At 44.7% G+C, this 18,659-nt stretch overlaps 1 protein-coding gene across 1 annotated transcript in view; it reads right to left on the reverse strand.

Moving 5' to 3' along the window:
* agps (alkylglycerone phosphate synthase) overlaps positions 1-1,139 on the reverse strand; it is a 160,284-nt gene extending 159,145 nt beyond the window's left edge. Inside the window, exon 1 of the mRNA XM_078552025.1 lies at positions 922-1,139. Coding sequence (XP_078408151.1) covers positions 922-1,097 — 176 coding nt within the window. The 5' untranslated portion in view covers positions 1,098-1,139. The remainder of the gene's footprint in view (positions 1-921) is intronic.
* Positions 1,140-18,659: the final 17,520 nt, after the last annotated feature.

The following is an 18,659-nucleotide window of genomic DNA, read 5'->3' on the forward strand; positions in this document are numbered from 1 at the left end:
AAATTCAATCAGTCTATAAACTACTCAAACTTAACTCCTGTAGTTTACACCAGAACTTTAACTCATTTCTGTTTTGTCATTCCTAATCTACAATTTGCAGTTTAATCATTTTATTAATCTAGTTATTTGTAAGTAGATACAATGTCAATATGTTAATCTACGTTAAACTCCCTGTCCGGTTTTGCAGAAAAACATTCTGTAGATGTATCCAATTAAGTTAATTTGTTTCATAAATAGCTTCTTGTTAAATCTTCAAAGCACGAAATATGCATCTTAGAAAAGCACTAGTGCCATTTTCCAGTTGTGATTAAATACACCAGGGGGAATCTGAAGCGCTCTACTGTTTTAAAGAATACAAAGTCCCCAAAGAGAATGTACCACTAGATGTCACAGCGTAATGTCAGAAAATAAGTTACGTAGGCTGGAGAAACATCAGACCACCAATCACCCCATCCTATCACTACAACCCAACACTAACTGGCATGCAAGTGTCACTTTTCCATTTTATGAACAGTTCAAAATACTGATCCAGCATATGACTAATTTGAAACTTTGCAACTGAACAGTATTATGCAATACAATAAATTAAACGAGTGATTGTACAGATGCCTCGACAGCTCCAATTTTTATTACTTCTGGTTTTCTCCATCAGCAGTTGTTACTCCACTTTTGCAGAAAGCAACTCACACACCCCATCAGTGTATTTATTATTTAGACATCTCACTGAAACCGATCCACCCCGTCCTGGGCCCGAGCTGCAAACTCTGAGCGCTGTCGCCCTTCCAGATAAACAAGGCTCTCTCCTTTAAAACTGGACCAGAACCCAGCCACGGAGGTGGGCACCTCCTCGCCGGACGCCCTAACTCCTTCCCCCTAGTCCCGGCTCCCGGTCCCGCCGCGCCCATTCAAACCGCCACCCACCTCCGCCTGGGGATGGTCCCGGCTGATTTAGCTGCACTGTCTGAGCTCCCCGGCTCCATGGCTCGGCACTGGCTCAGTGCTGGTGGAGGTGCAGGTTCGGCTCTCCGCAGGTGCCCCGCCATCACCCGCAGCCGTTGCCGGGCACGGAGCTCCCTGCGCTCTCCCTCTGCCGCCATTCTTCCGTGTTGTGGCTGCCAGCCGGGGTCAAGGGTCAACTCGCAGCGACCGTCCCAGCAACCTCTGCGCGCATTCAGCAGCAACAGGTGGGGGGAGGGGATATGTAGTCAGAATAGGTCAAATCCATCCAAACTCAGCTTTCATAGGCTGTCAGCGACCTAGCTTCCAGTTTCAAGAGATGAAACTACTCACGTGGCAATACTAAATTTCTCAAAAGCCTTCGACAAAGTTCCTCATTAAAAAGCTCTTGTTCAAACTTCACTACTATGGAATCAGGGGTCATTATTAAATTGGATCCGGCACTTCTGAATCAACAGAAGTCAAGCAGCGGTGTTTGAGAATCATCCTCTCCTAGAAATGTCCTCTCCACTGTGCCCCAGGGAACTGTGTTGGGACTCTTACTCTTCCCAACATAGTGGATGGATTCTTGTTGAGGTGTCGGGGGACTCGCCGGCAGTTGCAGAACTAGCGAGAGGCCTGCACTGCCTTTTTCTGGGAAGTCCCACTGAACCACACGCCAATCAAGCAGTGGCGTTGCCAGCAGAGGGCCTTCCCATGGAATAAAGACCCATGGGCACAAGTCTCACCTACCAAGTGCTACCAGCCAATTAGAGGTGAAAGCCCTTGTGCTCAGTAGCGCCACTGGGGAGGCCGTGGCTGCTGCCAGAAGAAAAAGGAGCAGAGAAAGAGACTCCAAGCAGAAAAAGAGCTGCGGTTGGCAGACCTTAAGTGGAGAGGACTCAGGAGAAACCCTAGCAATTGAAGGAAGCAACAGAAGGTTGGTATCTCTGTGCTGTGGGCCGTTCTGCAAAGATAACCCTTTTGAGCAATAGTGTTCTGCTCAGCATAGCCAAAGAGCTGAAGTTGTGCTTGTGAGTTAGTGCTGGAGTGCAGTCTCAGGAATCCAGGGGAACAGAGTTTCAGGAGACGAGATTGAAACCCTGTGAGATGGGCTATCATTGATACCATCTGAGTTGGGGTGACTTTTTAGAGAAAATTCTCCAAGGTGAGATCTTTGAAAGTGAAGACTGGAATTCCCTGTGAGAGAGACTGAGTTTCAATGAGATTGGTTGACCCATAGTGTTTACTGACATCTGGGTGGTTTGCTGAGAAATCCATGGAATCTGTCTTGGTCGCATTTGCTACTTATTGTGCAGTGTGGTGTGTTCAACCACAGTTTGCCTGTTAATTCACATGTAACTCATATTAACCCTGAATTTTAATATAAGATAGATATTGTAAATTGCTTTAACTTTCTGACCTTGTATAGTAAAATTTATTTTTGTTTGTTCAAACTCGTGGAATCTTGTGGCTTTATTCTCTTAGCAAGCGTCTTGGATCTCAAACTTTGTTTACTTTAAACAATAAGATACTGGTCCTTAACCAGATCTTACCAAAAACTTCAGGGTCTGGTCTAGGATCATAACACAGGCCACAGGTAAGTAATATTGTAGTGGAGGAGGGGGTTTGCAGGGTGGGGTCTTGGGAGGGTCACTGGAGGTCACAAGCTGGTGGCATATCTTTACCTGTCATGTGTACCACCTGTCAACAGGCCCGTCTACCACTGGGTTAATACCATCAGCCGTAGGATGAGGCTTTTAAGTGGTAATTAATTGGCAACATCAGGGCCTCAATAGGTGGCAGGGCACGAATGTCAACCTTGGGTCTTGCCGCCCAGAACTTAATTCTGGCACAGGCAGGAAGGCAGCGGGGTTCCAGTAAGCCAGCATCCCACCTAATTAGATGACCATCCCACCTCCAAGCTCGCCACCAGCAAGAGCAGAAGATTCTGCCCAGTGACTGCCAGAGACACCTGAATAACAGCCCAAGGCAATCTTGGGTCAGACATTTTTCAGGTGTCCTTCGGACACCAGGAGGTTAGTTCCCAAAACTAGGCTTCATTACACTGATTTAACAGCTACAAAATGCAATTTCTACCCCTATATTTCTTAACCTTATTTACAACGCATTAAGAGCTTTCGAAGAGGTAAAATAAATTCACTCTGTTCCTTTTTTTGCCTCATCAACAGGAAGCAGTGATTCCCAGGCACTATTGAGTTGAACCAATTGACTACCTCCAGCTTGACTAACATTTCCATTTGGGAGCACTTTTGCTCTTTAATTTAGTTCAGAATGTGACAGCTGAACGCTACTACATACAGCCACCACTTGTGGCATCTTTGTACAGAAGTTAGAATGTGTTCCACTGTTGGACAGCATTTATTTCTCACCAACTTCCTTTGACTTACACAAAATCAGCTTTTTTAAAACATGAACTATGAGAAAAAAGTTTCAGAGTTTAAATTTTACCAGCACTGATCTTTTATTTTTTAAACATGTGTAAACTCCATGGTACGTAGATTCAAACCTTTAACGAATGATTCAGAATCACAAAATCATACAGTGCAGAATAGTCCCTTTAGCCCATCAAGTCTGCACCGACACGTGAGAAACACCTGACCTACCTACCTAACCCCATTTACCAACACTTGGCCCATAGCCTTGAATGTTATGACATGCCAAGTGCTCATCCAGCTACTTTTTAAAGGATGTGAGGCAACCCACCACCACCACCCTCCCAGGCAGTGCATTCCAGATCGTCACCACCCTCCGGGTGAAAAAATGTTTCCTCACATCCCCCCTAAACCTCCTGCCCCTTTTATGTCCCCTTGTGACTGACCCTTCAACTAAGGGGAACAGCTGATCCCTATCCACCCTGTCCGTGCCCCTCATAATCTTGTACACCTCGATCAGTTCACCCCTTAGTCTTCTCTGCTCCAGGGAAAACAACCCAAGTCTATCCAACCTCTCTTCATAACTTAAATGTTTCATCCCAGGCATCATCCTGGTGAATCTCCTCTGCACCCGCTCCAGTCACATCCTTCCTATAATGTGGTGACCAGAACTGCACACAGTACTCCAGCTGTGGCCTCACCAAGATTCTATACAATTCCAACATGACCTCCCCACTTTTGTAATCTATGCCTCAATTGATAAAGGCAAGTGTCCCATATGCCTTTTCACCACCCCACTAACATGCCCCTCCGCCTTCAGAGATCTCTGGACACACACGCCAAGGTCCCTTTGTTCCTCAGAACTTCCTAGTGTCATGTCGTTCATTGAATACTTCCTTGTCAAATTACTCCTTCCAAAGTGTATCATCTCACACTTTTCAGGGTTAAATTCCATCTGCCACTTATCTGCCCATTTGACCAACCCGTCTATATCTTCCTGTAGCCCAAGACACTCAACCTCACTGTTAACCACCCGGCCAATCTTTGTGTCATCCGCAAACTTACTAATCCTACCCCCCACATAGTCATCTATGTTGTTTATATAAATGACAAATAATAGGGGACCAAGCACAGATCCCTGTGGTACGCCACTGGACTCTGGCTTCCAGTCACTAAAGCATCCTTCTGTCATCACCCTCCGCCTCCGACAAATAAACCAATTTTGAATCCACCTTATCAAATTACCCTGTATCCCATGTGCATTCGCCTTCTTTATAAGTCTCCCATGTGGGACCTTGTCAAAGGCTTTGCTGAAATCCATATTGACTACATCAACTACACTACCCTCATCGATACACCTGGTCACCTCCTCAAAAAATTCAATCATATTTGTTAGGCATGACCTCCCTCTGAAAAAGCCATGCTGACCATCCCTGATCAAACCTTGCCTCTCCAAGTGGAGATAGATTCTCTCTTTCAGAATTTTCTCCAATAGTTTCCCTACCACTGACGTGAGACTCACTATCCTGTAGTTCCCTGGCTTACCTCTACAACCCTTCTTAAATAGCAGAACCACATTAGCTGTTCTCCAGTCCTCTGGCACCTCCCCCATGGCCAGAGAGGAATTAAAAATTTGGGTCAGAGCCCCTGCGATCTCCTCCCTTGCATCCCTCAGCAGCCTGGGACACAAATCATCTGGACCTGGAGATTTGTCCACTTTTAAGCCTGCCAACACCTCCAATACCTTGTCACTCCCTATATTAATTTGCTCAAGAACCTCGCAGTCTCTCTCCCCGAGATCGATACCTTTATCCTCATTCTCTTGGGTGAAGACGGATATGAAGTATTCATTCAACACTCTAGCGATGTCCTCTGGTTCCACCCATAGATTGCCCCCTTGGTCCTACTCTTTCCTGGTTATCCTTTTCCCATTGATATACTTATAAAATATCTTGGGATTTTCCCTACTTTTATCAGCCAGAGCTTTCTCATATCCCCTCTTTGCTCTCCTAATTGCTTTCTTAAGCTCCACCCTGCACTTTCTGTACTGCACTAATGCCTCCGCTGATTTGCTTCCCTTGTACCTGCTAAAAGCCTCTCTTTTCCTTCTCATCGTAACCTGAATATCTCTGGTCATCCATGGTTCTCTGGGCTTGTTACTCCTTTCTATCACCCTAGCGGGAACATGTTGAGCCTGTACTCTCCCCATTTCCTTTTTGAACGCCCCCCACTGCTCCTCTGTAGATTTCCGCACAAATAGCTGTTCCCAGTCTACCTTGGCCTTATGAACTCTCTCCTCCATCCCCACCCCCTTTCCGATTTTCCCCCTCCTTTTTGTTTTTTCCAATAATTTATATAGATTTTTCTTTTCCCACCTACTTCCATTATTTTTAAGTGTATTTCCATCCATTGTTTTATCTCTACCTTTTAGCCTATTTCGATCCCTTCCCCCCACCCCACCCCCACTAGGGCTATCTGCACCTTGCTCGTCCTGCTTTCTACCCTTAATTAGCACATTCCTTTAGATAATATCACCACCTTCAACACTTCTTTGTCCTTTTGTCTGTGACATCTTTTGGTTATCTCCACCTATCACTGGCCCTCTATCAAGCTCTTCTTGTCCCACCACCCCCAAAACCAATTTATATTTCACCTCTTTTCTATTTTTACTTAGTTCTGTTGAAGGGTCATTCGGACTCGAAACATCAACTGTGCTCCTCTCCGCAGATGCTGCCAGACCTGCTGAGTTTTTCCAGGTATTTTTGTTTTTGTTTTGGATTTCCAGCATCCACAGTTTTTTGCTTTTAAACTGTACCATATTGTGGTTGCTATCACTAAAATGCTCGCACACCACCACCTCAGCCACCTGTCTGGCTTCATTCCCCAGAATTAGGTCCAGCACTGCGCCGTCCCTTGTTGGACCCTCTACATATTGACCTAAAAAGTTCTCCTGTACACATTTCAAGAAATCCACTCCATCCAAGCCCTTAACACTATGTCTATCCCAATTAATGTTGGGAAAGTTGAAATCACCTAATATAATTACCCTATTGTTGTTGCTTTTACACGGCTCCGCAAATTGTGCACATATTTGCTCCTCAATTTCCCACTGACTATCTGGGGTCTATAATAAACACCTAACAATGTGGCTGCCCCTTATTTATTCCTAAACTCTACCTACAAAGCTTCATTCGATGTCCCCTCCAAGATATCAACTCTCCTTATTGCAGTAACTGACTCCTTAACTAATAATGCAATGCCTCATCCTCTTTTACCCCCTCCCCTGTCTCGCCTGAAGATTCTATGTCCCAGAATGTTGAGCTGCCAATCCTGCCCCTCCCTCAACCACGTCTCAATGATGGCTACTATATCACAATCCCACGTGTCAATCCTCACCCTTAACTCATCTGTTTTACCTGTAATACTCCTGGCATTAAAGTAGAGGCTATCCAGCCTTGCCTTACTCCCTTGAAACTTAATGCAGCTGTACTCCCTCTGACTTGATTGTTTTACTGTATTATGATGTGTCCCTATTCTGCTAACATTCTGTGTCCCCTCCCCCTGCTGAATTAGTTTAAACTCCTCCCAACAGCACTAGCAAACCCGCCCGCAAGAATTCAATGAAACAAAATGCACATAAGCAATCAGGTTACATATTGTTACAAATCCAAAAGTTACTTCCTCTTCTTCCTATTTAATGATAATTCTGAACACCATAATATTTCAAAATTCCATTGTCGCATGTTGGTTCACTCTAAATGAAGTTAAATCCTTCCAGCAATGGCCGGACCCTAGATTACAGCACTTGTAAATCTGATCATAGATCAAAAAGCATGAACAGTGCTGCAGCCTCAGCTACTTTCAGAGTCATACCTAGCACAAAAGAAGATGGTTGTGGTTGTTAGAAGTCAGTCATCTCAGCTCCAGGACATTACTGCTGGAGTTCCTCATGGTCGTGTCCTTGGCCCAACCATCTTCAGCTGCTTCATCAATGACCTTCCTTCCACCATAAGGTCCAAAGTGGGGATGTTCGCTGATGATTGCATAATGTTCAGCACCATTCGCAGCTCCTCGAATACTGAAGAAGTCCATGTCCAAATGCAGCAAGACCTGGACGATATTCAGGTTTGGGCTGACAAGTGGCAAGTAACATTCGCGCCACACAAGTGCCAGACAATGACCACCTCCAACAAGAGAAATTCTAACCATCACCCCTTGACATTCAATGGCATTACCATCACTGAAACCCCCACTATCAATATCCTGGGGTGTTACTATTGACAGAAATTGAACTGGACTAGCCATATAAATACCGTGGCTGCAGAGCAGGTCAGGGGCGAGGAATCCTGTGGCGAGTAACTCACTTCCTGACTCCCCAAAGCCTGTTCACCATCTACAAAGCACAAGTCAGGAGTGTGATGGAATACTCCCCACTTGCCTGGATGAGTGCAGCTCCCACAACACTCAAAAAGCTTGACGCTATCCAGGACAAAGCAGCCCACTTGATTGGCACCACATCCAGAAATATTCACTCCCTCTACCACCGATGCACAGTAGCAGCATGTGTACCATCTACAAGATGCACTGCAGGAATTCACCAAGGCTCCTTAGACAGCACCTTCCAAACCCATGACCACTACAATCTAGAAGGACAAGGGCGGCAAATAGTTGGGAGCACCACTGCCTGGAAGTTCCTCTCCAAGTCAATCACCATCCTGACTTGGAAATATATGCAGTTCCTTCACTGTCACAGGGTCAAAACCCTGGAACTCCCTCCCCATCAGCACTGTGGGTGTACCTATACCTCAGGGACTACAGTGGTTCAAGAAGGCAGCCCACCACCGCCTTCTCAAGGGCAACTAGGGATGGGCAATAAATGTTGGCCAGTCAGTGAAGCCCACATCCTGTGAATGAATGAAAAAAAAGACACCAGGCCTTGATCTGGCACAATTTACAGATTTGACAATGAGAAACCCTGGCAACATCCTTCCGCAACTAAGCCCAATAGTTCTGATGAAAGCCTGGCTGCGGACTCAAACATCTTGGCTGGTGATGGGCAGTCTGGCCTGGCTGGGTTTCCTGCATGATCCCAGGCATTGGATGAATGGGTGACATGGGAGCAAGCATGTTGTCACCCTGAGAGAGGGCAACATGTGCAACTCCCATTGTGCCACTGTCACTTCCATGGAGCTGCAGCTCATCCTCCCCACTGATGCAGGACAGCAAACTATCGGCAATAAGAGACATTTTTTAAGTTCTTATCCATATGTCCCACCAAACTGTTGAAGTTGATGGAAGCAGTTGAATTTAAATGAATGACCTTTGATCAAAGCTGCAAGAGCTGGTGTTACCGACTCCTATGCAGAGACATCCCACTGAGGTTACCAGACACACCATGGTTGGCTGCAGACTGCGAATGCCAATAGCCTCAATGCAGCAAATTCTGAAATTGTATCCTTCCATACTCTCAGACATGCTGCGCCAACTTTCTAAATAGGCTGTCCAATACTCAAAACAACTCCTGGTGCATATCAAGCAGCTTCCTTTTGTAGGCTGGTCCTCAAAAGTCTAAGGACTAAACTTTACAGGAGCATGTGGGTTTGGGAGCTAAAACCACCAAAACTGAGATCTTATCGGGAAACCGGCTCCAACCTGCCAGCTTATGGGTTTCACTGCAGCGCAATAAAACTGTGTGCGAACAACCCCTTTGGGAGGGGCAGGTTTCCACTTAACATTTGTTAACTGCTCAATTAGAGTGATGTTGACAGGTGCGATTTCAACCTTAACTTTGGGTCCATAAGATTCTTGGCCTTCCTGGAACTTGCCAGTGAAAGCAAGGTGAGAATTGAGCAGCAATTGAAGAGCTGAAAGCATGTCAGGGAAAAGTGCCAACAAGTACTCAATATTCACAGCTGCTTTCTTACCTACTTATGGGAAAGGGTGTTCAAAGGACTTGTGCTGAGAGGATACTTACTTATCAGGTTTCTTTAACAATGGCGGTTTTGAGATATGATCTGCACTTTGGAGGCCTGATTTGATCCTAATCATATCAGCATGGATGCTGCCTATGCTGCCTTAGTTGTCAGATGAGGACAAAGAGCTCCAACAACAGCAGCAGCAGCAACTGCATGCTGCTCACAGACCTGTAGCTCCAGAAGAGATAGGGAAGCAGCAGAGAGGTACAGCTCAGAGGAGGTGCAGCTCATAGAAGACATAGCCAACACAGAGTTTACAGACAAAGGCTAAGCTGCCTCAACATGTTTTAGGAGGCTCAGGCATTAAAGCAGTCCTGCAAACAGCCAAGCAACCTTTTTGAAGATCCCCTTGATCGCTGTCAAACCATGTTTTCCTACTCATCAAAAAGCTGTAAAACCCACTTGCCAGCCAGCAACCAAGAATGCGCAAGATAGAAAGTGGTGTAAAGGAATCATATTTACATGCTTCAAAGACACAATAAAAGCTTAACTACTGGTATATAACAATGTCTAACACACCCTCATATGTACCCTTGTGCACTACAATTTTTTTACTGGGATTTCTATGTGGTGCAACTCCTGTGGTTTTAGCAGAGTTAAGGGCAGTCTGCTCATATTCTTGCTCTGATTGTTGAGATGTTCTTGGCCAACGATGCCTGGGTTTAGGAGCCCATGAGGACCCTGCCAAAGATTGCTCCACCTGCCCCTGTCAGGGCTTTGCCATCAGGACATGATGCAGTATTTTTTGTATTGCCTAAGGTGGGGAGGGGGCAAGGGGTGAGAATTGGAAGAACTCTGAGCAGAGTCCCCACTTCTATGTCTGCTTTCGTCATCATCCCTCTCAGCTCAGTCACTCTTCCTGGCTAGCAATGAGCTGGAGAATACTTTGCTACAGATCAGTGAGGTGCCGAAAGGGAATGCTAGGGTATCATTCATCCTACTTAAGGGGGCATTCAGAGTGTGCAAGCCCTTGCAGTGTACTCCATGCAGTTGGCCATTTTATCCGTGGGATAAGACATCATTGCAATGGCCTGCATTGGACTCAGGAACTTGGCACCATGCTCCTACCACTATGCTGACCTTCTCTGCAACCTCTAACCATGCCTTCTTTGTCTCACCAGCTAGATTCTTCCTTCTGTTACTCATGAACAATATCTCCCTCCAGGTCCTCACAGACCCCAACAACACATCCAGAGATGTGGATGAAGTGGACCAGTGAAGTGGGCTCAACCTTTGACCATCTGGACACCATTCCAAGATTTGCTTCTCTCTCCACAACATTTCCAAGATTGGGAATTTTTCGGGATTTCCCATGTGCTATTAGATTCCCCCATTCCTGCTCCCAGCTCAGCTGCATATTACAATCCAACTCTAAATCTCTGTTCTCCACAGCAGAATCCTGACACATGTTTGTTTCCAGTACCTTCTGCTCATGATCACTTTTGCTGCGTAAGCCCTTTTGCATCCCCCTCAAGATCACTAGCCATCCAAGCTAAATAGATTTGTAGTAAAATAGCAATGTTAATTGAATTAAATTGACGGATTAACTTGTTGGGAGGTTAATTCCAAATAAAGGTGAAAGTTATTTCTATTAAATTTAAAGCAACTTCACAATAGGTAAGAAAAGACGATACAGAAAGTAAATTATATCAACACCAAAAATTAATTGATATTCTCCAGTGCTGACCCCAGTGGAATTTGCAGGGTGAACAAGAGAGCATTTTATTTGCATGCCCCACTAGCTGAGAACCACCCACCTGTCTCTCATTGAACTCAACTACCAACCCTATTGTTCCTTCCTTTTCAGGTCTAGGCCATTTATTTCATCTTGATTCCCCACCACTTCCTCCCTTGTGCCCTGCTGGAGAATAAGATGCCTCATTTCACTCAGCATGCCAGCTTCTAGTTTAGTACTTCCAAATTTTAACACTTGAAAATTAACATGACCCTATACACCAACAAAAACAAAGCAGCAATAAAGCAGCATAATAACATTCATTATATAATTATTAAAGTTTGCGTTATCAATGTGTAATACACCATTTAAATATGGAAATCTGTGTTTTAAAGAACTTCGTAAAACTGCTATTATTTTATGCATCCACCAGTCCATTACTTCATCTGAGCCACTCTAGCTCATGGACCTTGGCCAGGAAGCAGTGGAGCGCAGGTTGAGGATCTTGAGGTGACTGATGAAGACCAGGTCATTCCACGGTGTGCCAGGCTGTCTGAGCTAGGCTCAGACAGACCGCAGCTCAGCAATGGAGGTATTGCCACCAGGTTCATGGTCGGGCTGGGCTTCGAGACTCAGGCAGCACGGGAAGAAGCCCATGGCCCCAAGAAAGGGAAACAGACGAGCAGGGAAAGGGCAGGGACAGACACTGCCTGGGCCTCGATGCCAGAGGGATTCAGTATTGGAAAAGGGGAGCTCACAACCCCATTCACTGTTTCCACAAGCCCAACTGGGGTTGCAACCCACAGTTTGGGAACCACTGCTCTAGTTAGAGCCCAGGATAGGAGGAACCCCCTGTGTAAGTAATCCCTAATCCTGGAGATACCCTATGAGGCCATTGGCTTTATAAAGAAGTGGGAGAAGTTCCAACCTTTTGAAGACTAGGAAATGCCAACTGGGTAAATTCCAATGTACTTCTTGATAGGTTCCATCAGACTCCTGCTGGGAATTTGGCAGAACCCTCCTGGAAATTTAAGGCCAATCTTTGAAAATACATTCTCATACTAATATTTTGTAGTTTGCAATAGTCATATTTTCTTTCTATGGCATTCTATAGCTTGATATTGAGAGAGCTGTCTTGTACATTGTATTCCACTATTAGAATATACATAGATCTTTGTCAAGTTACAGCTTTGTTAGATACCATGTTAAATACAAATGGTTCTTTTTGGTGTCAGATCACTACCGAGCAACTACATTTAAATCTGATAGAAATATTTCAGTTTCAATTCACAAGACTTCAATTACATTTTAAGTCACTCAGATAAGATTATTTATTGTAAAGTTATTTTACTTTAACATCATTATTTATGGCATGATTTACATAGAGTCTGGATTTGAGTACATAATCTAGGCCGATAATTCAGTGCAGTACCGAAAGAGTGCTGCATTCCCCGAGATGCCATCTTTTGGCTGAAATAGACAGAGGCAGAGTCTGACTGTTGAGGTGGAAGATGAGGGAATTTTCTTGGAGACTCGTTCAATGTTCATACCTTAGCAAACATGATTAAAACAGATTGATTTATCCCATTTGTAATTTATGGGACCTTGCTGCGCACAAATTGACTGCCTTGTTTGTCTACATAATAACAGCAACAAAAGAATGCAATTCCTTGTATGCAAAGCACTTTGGAATATTTCGAGGACATGAAAAACACTATGCAAATGAAACTTAAAAACAATGTTTGTGTTTTAGGTGCTTAGCTTTAATCCAACTTTGGTATTCATCTTTTTACTGTAATTATTGAGTTAAAGCAGCAAATCAAAAACCATTATCATGGTCCATTACAGAGCCTGACAAATGCAGAGTTTCATCATGCATTCAATTTTGGTAAAAATTAAACTGTGAAGAAGTAGTCCTTTAAGCATTACTGACATGGCTATACTTTCATTCCCATTTTATTTAAATGCACTTGCATCCTACCACTAAAAGATACTCTGAAACTCTTGACTTGAAACATTAACTCTGTTTCTCTCTCCATACATGCTGCCAGACCTGCTGAGTTTTCCTAGCATTTTCTGTTTTTATTTCAGATTTTCAACATCCACAGTATTTTATTTTTATTTAAGCAGCTATATTGATAAGTGCATGCATTTCTGTAAAGACACATCAAATATCATTATATTAGCATAACTTTCCAGATTATGTAATGAACATCACTGAACAGATAGGCTGGTGTTGTTTAAGGAGGCAAAACTTCAGAAAAGCAACATTATACTAGTTAATCTTCAAAATGTGCCAAAATGCTTTTGGTGTGACAGTTAGTAAGTATTTAGCATTTAAATTGTGGATTGTTTATGACGTATTGGCACTTGCAATTACAAAATTAAAGTACCATGCTGCAATTTTCAATTGCTAAAGTAGGTTACTAGTCCTAAAGAGAAAATTCAATGTTATCCTTTTTTCCTCTCCTGGAAGCATTGCAAAGATTCATAGAAATTTGCAGCACAGGAGGCCTTTGGTCCATTGTGTCATTGCCACCTCTTTGCTGGAGCAATTCAAAACTAATCCCACTACTTTACACTCTCCCCATTGCCCTGCATCATCTTCTGCTTCAAAGGTTTACCTACTCTTCCTTTAGTATGGTCCTTGCCTCAACTACTTCCTGTGGAAAAGCACCCCGTGCTTCAATAACTCTTTGAATAGTGTCCTCTAACCTTTCATTACTCTTTGTGATAATTGTTACTGACTCCTCAGTTTTAAAAATCCCCAAGTGACTCACCTATTCTTCATTCATGAGGCTAGACAATGAGTGTTAGCAAGTTATTTTTCTGCCTGAACTATATACAGCTAAACTCAGTACTCCTCTCACCCAAGGTGCACGCATACACAAATTGTCAAATAGTGATTAGAAATGGAAACCCTGCTTGATTGCCCCCTTTAAGAAGGCTGAGGGCAATTATAGCAACTCCAGCTGAGATCCAGCATCTTAACCTATATGAAAAATGTAACCTGGGATCTTTTGGCTTGTATACCCAAGTTATATACTGCCTTTTACCAAGGGAGTTCTGTAAATTATGTGACAAAACATACTTTTTAATCTAAAAACTATAATAAATTCCTGAGTGAACATTGAAATACGGTCAACTATAGAACTAGCACAAAAAAAATTTCTTTTTTTGTGCTTCCTATATTTCTCCAGCAACAGTATGAACATACAAACATATGAAATAGGAACAGAAGTAGGCCATTTGGCCCCTCGAGCCTGCTCAGCCATTCAATAAAAGCATGGCTGATCTGTTTGTGTTTCAAGTTCCACATTCCCATCTACCCCGATAAACTTTGATTCCCTTGCCTAACAAGAGTTCCTCAGGGTAGTGCCCTAGGCCCAATCATCTTCAGATGCTTCATCAACGACCTTCCTTCCATCATAAGGTCAGAAGTGAGGATGTTCGCTGATGATTGCACAATGTACAGCACCATTCGCGACTCCTCAGATACTGAAGCAGTCCATGTCCAAATGCAGCAAGACCTGGACAATATCCAGGCGTGGGCTGACAAGTGGCATGCAACATTCACGCCACACAAGTGCCAGACAATGACCGTCTCCAACAAGAGAGAATCTACACAATGCCCCTTGATATTCAATGGCATCACCATCACTGAATCCCCCACGATCAACATGCTGGGGGCTACCATTGATCAGAAAGTGAACTGGAGTAGCCTTATAAATACTGTAGCTACAAGAGCAGGTCAGAGGCTAGGAACCCTGCAGTGAGTAACTCACCTCCTGACTCCCCAAAGCCTGTGCACCATCTACAAGACACAAGTCAGGTGGAATATTCTTCACTTGCCTGAATGAGTGCAGCTCCAATAACACTCAAGAAGCTTGACACCATCCAGGACAAGCAGGCTTGTATGGCATCACATCCACAAACATTCAACCCTTCCGCCACCGACGCACAGAGGCAGCACTGTGTACCATCTACAAGATGCACTAGATCTACAAGACTCATCAAGGCCCTTTAGCCCTCACCTTCCAAACTCATGATTGCTACCATCTAGGAGGACAAGTACAGCAGACACATGGGAACACTACCACCTGCAAGTTTCCCTCCAAGCCACTCACCATCCTGACTTGGAAATATATCACCGTTCCTTCACTGTCACTGGGTCAAAATCCTGGAACTCCCTCCCTAACAAGACTGTAGGTGTACCTGTTCAAGCCTGTACCTGTGCAGTTCAAGAAGGCAGCTCACCACCACCTTCTCAAGGGCAGTTGGGGATAGACAATAAATGCTGACCTAGCCAGTGTTGCTCACATCGCATAAATGAATTTTTAAAAAAGAATTTATCTACCTCTGCCTTAAAAATATTCGATGACCACGCCTCCACTGTCTTCTGAGGCAGAGAGTTCCAAAGTTGCACAACCCTCTGAGAAAATAAATGTCTCCTCATCTCTGTCCTAAAAGGGTGACCTTTAATTTGAAAACAATGCCCCCTAGTTCTGGACTCACCCACAAGAGGAAACATCTTTTCCATGTCTACCTTGTCAAGACCATTCAGGATCTTATGTACTTCCATCAAGTCACCCCCCTCTCTTCTAAACTGCAGTGGAAACAAGCCAAGTCTGTCTAACATTTCCTCTTAAAAAAAGTCATTCCAGGTATCAATCTAGTAAACCTCCACTGAACCATCTCCAATGCATTTACATCCCTCCTTAAATAAGGAGACCAAACCTGCACATAGTATTTGAAACGTGGTCTCATCAATGCCCTGTATAACTAAAGCATAACATCCTTACTTTTATGTTCAATTCCTCTTGTAATAAAGGATAACATTCCATTAGCCTTCTTGATTACGTGCTGTACCTGCACACTAATGTTTTGTGACTTATGCACTGGAACAGCTGGATCTCTGCACCTCAGAATTCTATAGTCATTCTTCGTTTAAATAAACTCTGCTTTTTTATTCTTCCTGCCAAAGTGAGCAACTTCACAGTTTCCCATATTATTCTCCATCTGCAAGATTTTTTCCCACTCACTCAGTCTATCTATATTAGTTTGCAAATTCCTTACGTCTTCTTCACCACATACTTTCCTAACTATCTTAGCGTCATCTGTAAATTTAGCTATCATGCCTTAGCTCCCCTCATCTAAGTCATTAATGTGAACTAAAAAGTTGAGGCCCCAGCACAGGTTCCTGTGGGATTCCACTCATCACATCCTGCCAATCAGAAAAAGACCCATTTACGCATACTCTCTGTTTTCTGTCAGCCAGCCAATCTTCTAACCATGCTAATATGTTACCACCTATACCATGAGCTTTTATTTTCTGCAGTAACTTTTGAGCCCCAGGGATCATTCTCTTTCCTTCATGAAGGGTAAGGGCGCCCTGGAATGGTTTTCCCCGAGAGAGGGGCCCGTGCCTCAGAAAGCATCGTGGTTCCAGCGACGTCCGGTGTGGTCTTGCTGGCCCTTGAAAATCTTGGGGCATGGTGTAAATCTTGCGCCGAGCCGTATCCGTATCTGCCGCAGGTCTCCAAGATCTCTGGCTTGTTAGAACTAATTTTTCCATCTCTTTGACATTTACAAGAGTCAGCAGAACACATGCATTTCTATGCCTGTGCCAATCCCACTCCAGTCAGTCACTACAACAACATGAAAGCAACATCTTTAGACAAAGCTTTCAAAATTTCTTCCTACCTACTTAGGAAGTGCCTAACTTTTCCTTATCATTACATGGGAAAACATCTATTATATTGTTATGTTATTCATAAAGAGCTAGGAACTAATTGTTATGTGAATATATCCCAGAGTGTCGTTCACTGTTGTACTGGGGTCATGTGCCAAGTAACAAAGTATTAGGGCGGAATGTTCCATTCCCACCAGCAGTGGGAATCATAGCAGGCAGGGGGCACTAAATTTGGTGTGATGGAAAAAGTCTGTTTTCCGCCAGTGGGAAATTACTTCGGAATTTTGTTCTCCCGACTTTAATTAGTTAAAGGCGGATCTAGTTTCCCAATAATGTATGCTGGGAACCACTTTTGCATTCATTTGCATCCCATGAGCACTCATTAAAAGGCCAACTCGCCAGAATTACATTCCTCCTCCAAATTAAGTGCTCCTGCCAGTGAGAATTTAGAAGGGTCTGTTTCCCAACTGCGTATAAGTGGCATGCGCCTGGCGAACTTCACTTCATCAATGACTTTGAGGTCAATAGATGTTTGTCCTTCTTGGGGACCTCGCATAACTTCACCCAAGTGCCATTAGCAGACGCTGTGCCAAGGCTGGACAAGGGAGGCAGGTGAAGGCTGGTGGGAGGCGTGGAGGGTGGTGGTGGTGGTGGTGGTGGTGTAAGTGTGGAAGGGTGGAGCGAAGACTGGACAGGGGAGGACTGCTTACAGGGGGAGGGTGTGGAGGGTGACCAGGGAAGAGGAAGGGAATGTCCGGGAAAGTGGGGGAGGGCGGTGTCATGGAGGGCAGGTCAAGCAGTGTCAATGGTAAGATCCTGGAGAGAGAACTGAGGGTGCTGGTGATAGGAGGGAACAGTCACAGACAGAGGGGGTAGTGGGATGGGGTAGGGTGGCAGGTCCAGGGTGAGAGTCTGATAGGTGAAGGTCTTATTGGGTGGGTCATGGAGAGGGACAGGCAGGTAGCTCAGATAATGGGAGGGACTAGTGTCAGTGTGGGCATGGGGGCAGTAACGAGTGTCAGCTCTGAGGAGAGAAAAGGCATGCGGAGATGGATCGTGATAGGGTCCAGGGTAATGGTGGAGGTTCAATAGTGACAGAGGGGAGAAGAATGGTGATATTGGGTGGGTCTACGGTGATGGGGGGAAGTTAGTGGGTAACAGGGGGAGGGTAGCAGGTGGTGGAGTGAGTTTGAAAGGTGACGCGCACCATTTTTTCCAAATTGACCTTGACCATGCAGTTAGTCAGTCAGTGATATCCCTCATGGTGGGAGGGGGGACTTTTTGGTTAGGTGCAGTTCAAAGTCAGCACGTGTGGCTGTCTAAAGAGACTCCTGATAATTATAAGGCAACTGGATGTCAAAATGCTCGGTTGTGTTCTCCTCTCTTTGGTGAAGCCTGCTTTGCAGCAGGTTTATTCCAGACTCATGGGTCTCATTACATTGACATCCCAGCAAGGTGCGGAGCTGCCATTCATTCTGTGCCATTTGCCATCACCTGCAGTCAGAGGCAGGGACGAAGGGAGGGAGGGAGGTGGATGCCTCCAAGGGGCACGGCTGGTGGAGGGCAGCCAACTCACAACTCCAAAACTCCATCCTCCTAGGTGAATGGTCATGGCTGACAAGGGATCATGAGGTTGGTCTTTCTATGCTGCTAAGGTAATGGTCTCTATATAGAGTTTCGAGGGTAGTGGAGACGAGAGGAAAAGTGTCCATGTGAGACTTCTCGCACGTAGCTCTCATTACCATGATCAAAGAGCAATGTCTCCATTCGCATTCATGTATGAATGGGAGGAACATCCATCTCTGATCCTCCAGGATGTCCTTTACCTGGAAGGGGTGGGGTGGGGATGCCAAGTCTAGACGGAGGCCAGGTGCTGGTCTTAGCACTGGCCTGCTGGCTTTGAGATGGAGGGAAACCTGCGAAGGACATGTTCACTCAAAGTATCACTTCAATTCATTCACATATCCACTGATGCTTCTATGATG

Source organism: Cetorhinus maximus, chromosome 11 (genome assembly GCF_964194155.1).
Source record: "Cetorhinus maximus chromosome 11, sCetMax3.hap1.1, whole genome shotgun sequence".
Classification (NCBI taxonomy): Eukaryota; Metazoa; Chordata; class Chondrichthyes; order Lamniformes; family Cetorhinidae; genus Cetorhinus; species Cetorhinus maximus.